At 38.9% G+C, this 7565-nt stretch overlaps 1 protein-coding gene across 1 annotated transcript in view; it reads left to right on the forward strand.

Moving 5' to 3' along the window:
* Positions 1-986, forward strand: part of LAMB4 (laminin subunit beta 4) — a gene marked incomplete at its 5' end in the record, with an annotated part of 66029 nt that extends 65043 nt beyond the window's left edge. Inside the window, one exon of the mRNA XM_070755152.1 lies at positions 787-986. Within this exon, the coding sequence (XP_070611253.1) occupies positions 787-926 (140 nt within the window). The remainder of the gene's footprint in view (positions 1-786) is intronic.
* Positions 987-7565: the final 6579 nt, after the last annotated feature.

Below are 7565 nucleotides of genomic sequence, written 5' to 3' on the forward strand. Positions count from 1 at the left end.
AGACTCGGCTGGCACCTGTTGGAAATGCTGTAGGCGTAGGGCAGTGATGGCGAACCTTTTTTGGTTCGCATGCCAAAAGAGGTTTTGTGCGTGTGCTAGCAGGCACGCACTACCCACACCCATTTCCTCCCCCACATGCATGTGCAACCCCCGTGGTGCCCCGGCACATGCACACAATCCCCCGTCCCTCCATCCCCACGCATGCAAACAGGTCTCATTGAAGCCTGGGATGGTGAAAACACAACCAAACGGGCAAACCAGAAGTACGGAAAAAATGGACTTTCAATTTGCCCGTTGTGCTGTTTTTTGCACTCCGGAGCCTTCAGGGAAGCTTCCTGAAACCCCAGAGTGTGAAAAACAGCACAACGGGAAAACTGAAAGTCCATTTTCCGAATGTCCGGTTTGCCTGTTGGGTGTTTTTTGCACTCCGGGGTTCAGGGAAGCTTCTTGAAGCCCTGAAATGCAAAAACAGTACAATGGGCTCACCGGAAGTCCATTTTCCGAACTTTATTGCACTCCAGGGCTTCAGGAAAGCTTCCCTGAAGCCTCAGGAGGGCAAAACGGCCTTCCTCGAGGCCGAAAACCAACTAGCTAGTGCCCGCATATGCAGTGGAGCTGACATAAAGCAATGCCTTGCATGCTGTCCAATATGGCTCCGCGTGCCACCTATGGCACATATGCCATAGGTTCGCCGTCATGGGTGTAGAGTCTCCTGCCTACAAGGTCCCTTCCAACTCCGGCAATCTATTTACCTCTCTTTACATGCCTTGCTTTTATTATTTTTAGATCTGGAAAAGAAGGTACAAGATTTGAACCAGACGAAACGGCAAAAAGCGGATCAGTTGAAGCAACTGGAGGATCACGTTCTAGCTATTAAAAACGAGATCACTGAGGAATCCAACCGATACGCTATTTGTAAAAGTTAGACTCGAAGGACGCGGCATCCATTGGGGAAAATCACTGTCTGTAAATAAATGGTTTGTTATAATGATGAGCATTAGATAAGCTATGCGGGTGTTATAATGCAAAGGTGGAACAGTCTATATTGTGTTATGTCAGGCTCTCTGGTAGAATCCTCCCAAAAATGCACAGGTACAAATTTCAGACACACACACGTTTGAAAATTCAAAACAATGCTCTTTATAATGAAAAGTCACTTAAACCAAGCCCTCTTTTGGTATAGCAAAGAGCACTCGTCTCCAAACAAACTGGTAATTTTTTACAAGTCCCTGATCAGTCCTGAGATACTTAACTTGCAGCTGTGAGGCAATTCACAGTCCTTCTTCTTTCACAAAGTGAAACACACTTTGCTCTGGTTTAGTTTCAAAGCGGGGAAAAATCAGCACACAAAAGGTCAAAGTCAGTAAAGCAGTCATGAAACACAACGATCAGATAATCCTCCACAATGGCCAAACCCACAGGCCGCTATTTATAGCAGCCTCACTAATGACCACAGCCCCACCCAACCACAGGTGGCCTCACTTTTGTTGATAATAATCTCTCAGTTGTTGTTGCCTATGCATCGCTCTCCGCATGCGTGGCTGTATCATTAACTCTTGTTCCGAATCCAAGGAGGAGTGAGATAATTGATCTCCTTCTGAGCTGTCTGCCCCATTCTCCTCCTCCCTGTCACTCATGTCTTCTTGGTCAGAGGAGCCTTCATCAGCAGATTCCACCAGGGGCAAAACAGGCCTGCAGCATGTGGATGTCTCCCCCACATCCACAGTCCTTGGGGCAGGAGCTGGGCCAGAGCTAACCACAACAGTGTGCATGCACAGAAGCAAAAAAAAAGGTGGAAATCAGTGAAATATCGCACGCGAGAGTGTCCTCATGTGAAATTTTGTTTACTGTACATGCGTAAAAGCCAAATCTCTGCATGTCCATTTCCGCTACTGGAGCCCCGATCCCAGCCAACCCATTAATGGCTGGGAGTAAGATTTACCTCAGAACACCGGTGTTCTGAGGTAAATCTTACTCCCATTTATTCCACACCACATGTCTTTAAATTCAGGGCCTTATTCCAAGAGACGTAAACGTTTTCTTCTCTATCATATTCCAGCTGTATATACATAAACCATTGTTTAACTTTTCCCCCAAACTTGCTAAATCTAGGCTAATCCTTTTTTTCACATATTAATTTAATGTTAGATAAGATTAAAATGGTGTGGTTGTTGCTTTATAATATAGTCAAACATCTTAAGCAGTTAGACAGGATTTGTTTTGGTCATAAACCATAATTAAATTTTTGATTGGCATGGAAGTTATAACAACACTACAATGATACAAATTCCTAGGGTGCACACACAATTGCATGCACTAATATAAATTCAATTGTTGTGGTTGTGTTGATTCCGTTATTCATTGGATCATATTAGTTTGGGTTGATTTAATGTTTTTAGCTTTTTAAAACGTTCCCCCCCCCAGTTTATACACAATGTCTACTGGAGTTCATTAGCTAATACATGTTTAAAATAAAAAAAATGTTTTATAAGCTTATGCTTGTTAACATTATAATTATTCACTGTTTTAATGTTTTCCTAGCTTTTATTATTTTCAACTTTTACTGGCTTTAAATGTAAGCCAAAGGGAGTCGTTTCTAAGCAAGACGTCAAATAGATGATAGAAATAGTAGATAATAGATCAGTGTTGGCAAACCTTTTTGGCATCGAGTGCTTAAATGGGAGCGTATGCACCAGTGAAAGGCTGCAAAACTTTTTACTACCATATTGTAGGCGTGGCTTATTTTGTGGGTGTGGCTTGCTGGCCCTGTGACCAGGTGGGAGTGGCTTGACAATCATGTGACTGGGGGTGGCTTAAAGGTCATGTGACGGGCTTAAAGGTGGCCAACTTGACATCACTCACGTCAAGGGTTTGAGTTAGGGTGCCAGGCCTCTCCTCGCCTCAAAGTGATGCAATTTCTATTTACTATTAGTAAACATCCAAAATATACTATCTAATTCTATGTATGTACCTGACCAAAATTACCACCTGGTCACATGGCAGGCAAGCCACACCCACAAAATAAGCCACGCCCACAGTGTGGTAATAAACATTTTTGCAGCCCTTCACTGGTTAGAATCCACCCCTGATGCATGCCATAGGTTCACGATCACTGTTCTATCTTCTACAATATGTTCAATTTAATATATATGGTTTTTAATATATAGTAATATAATATATAGGGTTTTTAGCTGTAGTTTTTTTTATGTATTAGATTTGTTTTCTACGCTTTGTTTCTATATTTATTCTGTGAGCCGCCCCGAGTTTTCAGAGAAGGGTGGCATACAAATCTAATTAATAATAATAATAATAATAATAATAATAATAATAATAATAATAATACATCGCAATCCCAGGAGACAGCAGAATTGAGGAGAAGCAGCTAGAGAAATTAGTGAAATACGAAGATCTAAAAATCGAGCTGCAACGACTCTGGCATAAGCCCGTGAAAGTGGTCCCAGTGGTACTTGGCACGCTGGGCGCAGTGCCAAAGGATCTCAGCGGACATTTGAAAACCATCGGAATTGACAAAATCTCCATCTGTCAATTGCAAAAGGCCGCTTGACTGGGATTGGCAAACATAATTCGCTGCTATATCACGCAGTCCTAGGTGCTTGGGAAGCGCCCGACTGGTGATGAAATACGAAATCCAGCATAGTGATCTCGTTTGCTGTGTTGTATTGACATAATAATAATAATAATAATAATAATAATAATAATAATAATAATAATAATAATAATAATTTATTAGATTTGTATGCCACCCCTCTCCAAAGACGACGACGACTACTACTACTACTACTACTACTACTACTACTACTACTACTAATAATAATAATAATAATAATAATAATAATAATAATAATAATAATAATTTGCAGGTAAGAAGGAACATGGTGGCTATAGCGGTATTTCAATCACTAGGTGGCAGCAGTAACTTTGTAAATGCTTCCTTCGTATTTATTTCTTCCTTCGTATTTTCCGTCTTCCAAATTTTGTTTTCAAAAAATGAATTACATAAAATACTTCGCAGCGTGGGACCCTTGCTATGAATTGAGGGAAACCAGTGGGCTGAAACCAAGGAGACGGCGACTGAGCAGCTATTCAAATTATATGCACAATTATTCAATCGTGTTACAGAAGGCTGAACCAAATGTGTAAATAATTACAGAAAGTAGATTTCTATTTGCTAGGAAATCATTGCGGGCTTAAATCAATTATGGGAGGAAACTTTTTTGCACTGATTCATAGCAGCTCAAACATCGTGTAATTTAGGGTTTTTTAAAAATTTGCAACACTTCAAAGACCAGTTCAAGCAAAACAAACAAACAAACAAACACGCAAACACACACATAGAGACACATATTTATTTATTAAATTATTTATGTATTAAATTTGTATGCTGCCCTTCTCCGTAGTCTCGGGGTGGCATACAAATTTAATAAATAAATAATTTATTTACACACTTCTCGGTCAATTACTGTAAGGTAGGAGTGTTGATCTGTTTGTCAAAGGGGGTTGTAAGTTCATGCACTATTTATTGACTACTTAATAGGTTTTTTTAATTGTCCTTCCTTCTCTACTACCTTAGTATGATCCTTAATTACTTTTAAAACAGGAAATAGTTAAATTGTATGTTTTTACCCATAAACGCTTGAATCATTTTCATCATTATCTAGAACTGAACTTTTATAGCAGTGAAAGAAAATTGAACTACTTGCCTAATCTGTTACCATACCGAACCTTGTGGGTTCAGTACAAAACCTTAACATGTTACTGTGCTCCTCGACAAATAACCCTGTCTATCATTTGTCCTTTTTGTGGCTATTCAAATATTGTGATTTAATCAATTGAAAAAGAGTCCAAGCCCCTATTATTTATTAGATTTGTATGCCGCCCCGAGTCTTCGGAGAGGGGCGGTATACAAATCGAATAAATAATAATAATAATAATAATTATTATTATTATTATTAATATTTATATTATTATTATTAATAAATAATAAAAATAATAAAAATAATAATAAACATAGATCCATCCTAAGATAAAATACAAAAAATAGTATAAGGGCAGACTAGATGGATCATGAGGTCTTTTTCTGCCGTCAGTCTTCTATGTTTCTATTATTATTATTATTATTATTATTATTATTATTATTATTATTATTATTATTAACATCATCTTCGTTGGCAAGCCACTCCCACCCAGTCACTTGACCATCAAGCCACACCCACAAAATAAGCCACGCCCACAGTGTGGCAGTAAAACTTTTAGCAGCCCATCACCGATCATAGCCCATTCTGATCAAGAGTCGTCTTCCTGTGAAAACAAAACACTACCTGACTATTAAATAAAACTACGAGAAACATAAGAATAATAAAATTTATAAAATAATAAAATAAAATAAAATCCAGTGCTGACGGAAAATACTCTCTTAACTGTGATAAATTCTTGTTGAGAGCCCTCCATCAATCGAAGTATAAGGGTGTTCTGCCGGGCTCTCTGATAGGAGCCTCCCGAAAATTCAACAATACAAATTTCAGACACACACACGTTTGAAAATTCAAAACAATGTTCTTTATCACAAAATGCAAAATAAACAAAACACTCTTTTTGTATGAGAAAGAGCACTCGTCCCCAAACAACCAGGTAGTCTGTACAATTACCCTTAAGTACTTATCTAGCAGCTGTGAAGAAACTTCACACTCCCTTCTTCTTCCAACGAAGTGAGACACACACACACACACACATTGCTCTGCTTTGTTTTCCAAGGCGTGAAAAAGCAACAAAGTCCAGAAGACACAGGATTCCTGACGAACTCCGATCAGCTATTCTTCCACAATGGCCAAAACCCACATGCTGCTATTTATAGCAGCAGCCCTAATTACTGGAGCCCCACCGAAACACAGGTGGCCTCCCTTATTTCCTTTAATATGTTATTACTTGGTCTCTTCTACGCATAATTCTGCGCTTGCGTGGGTCCAAAACGTCATCATCTGAATCAACGGAAGATAAGGAAGATTGACTGCCTGGGCTGTGTGCCAAGCCCTCCTCTGCCGAGTCACTCCCACCTTCTTCTTCCTCCGAGGAAACTAAACTCTGAACTGATTCTGTCGACAATAACACAGGCCTGTGACATGTTGAATTTCCCCTGCATCCACCTCTCCATTCCCTGGGGCAGGAGCTGGGCCAGAGCCAACCACAACAAAGAGTAGCTTATTTATCAAAATAATAAGGACAAAGTAAAAAAATGATCTAAATGAAATAAAAACTAAACTGAAATAGGCATCCTTTAAAACTTGGACAGACCAAAATGAAGCAGTTAGCCCTGACAGGAATCTGAATCTCCCATTCCAAAATGTTAATAAAATTACACACATCCTGTTTGTTTATACCTCAACTCACAATAATTTACGACACTAAGAAGCTGGAATTTCCTTTCGATGGGAAATAGCGCTTCTGCCCCGACTCTTGTTCTGAGTTGGCTGATAACACAGCATGAGGGTTGTCTAGGGGTGAGTTGTAATTTGCTGGTTTGCTTTTTTTTTAATGCATAGCTGTGCCTCATGGGCGCATGGGCGTCTTGCGCATGCGCGCAGGCACAGTAACAAAAAAATCCACCCCAAAATGTAAAAAGCCGAAAATAAGATGGTGACTGCATGGACAGTGTTGGAAACTTGGCTTCTGTACATTCTCAGAAGGAATCCTTTTTAAAAACATTAAAAATCAAATTTTAAAAAATTCCAAAAATTCAAAAAAAAATTAAAAAAACATTATTATTATTATTATTATTATTATTATTATTATTATTATTATTATTATTATTATTATTATTATTATTATTTATTAGATTGGTAGGCCGCCCCAATCTGTACCCCAATAAGGTTCAGGAGGATGTGTTTTTAATAGGAAAGTGAACACGAGAACAATTCACTTTCCTATTAAAAATCTGAGGTTAGTTGGGGGAAAGATCAGAAGCAATGTGAGAAAGTATTATTTGACTGTAGATGCTTGGAACAAACTTCCAGCAGATGTGGTTGGTAAATCCACAGTAACTGTATTTAAACATGCCTGGATGGACCAGGAGGTCTAGATGGACCAGGAGGTCTTTTTCTGCCATCAATCTTCGGACCAGTTATATGTCTATGATTGGTCCGAACCAGGAGGAACTCACCACTAGGGTTGTTTCACACATTGTTAGTAATAACTTTCCCATTGGCAGTAATTCTTGTGAACAGATTTTATTCTTAGATTATCACCAGAAATGCGGGGGGGGGGGGGACGGGGACTGTGGTAATGGTTTCCTTCCTTCTACAAGTTGTAACACTGGAAAAGTTGTCCAAAAGTGTATTTCTAAATAGCCAGGCAGCCAAGATTTTTATCCGGTAAAGACAAAACATTTATCATTGTTTAATAGAGGATTTATAGCAGGATTTTATAAATGCAAAAGTTAAAATAGATTTTAAAAATGCTAAAGTGTCCCATAGTAAAAACAATACATGACACATAGGATCACATTGGCAGCAACACTCTTACACAAATGCAAGAGATGAGGATCTAAATTT

Source organism: Erythrolamprus reginae, chromosome 6 (assembly GCF_031021105.1).
Source record: "Erythrolamprus reginae isolate rEryReg1 chromosome 6, rEryReg1.hap1, whole genome shotgun sequence".
Classification (NCBI taxonomy): Eukaryota; Metazoa; Chordata; class Lepidosauria; order Squamata; family Dipsadidae; genus Erythrolamprus; species Erythrolamprus reginae.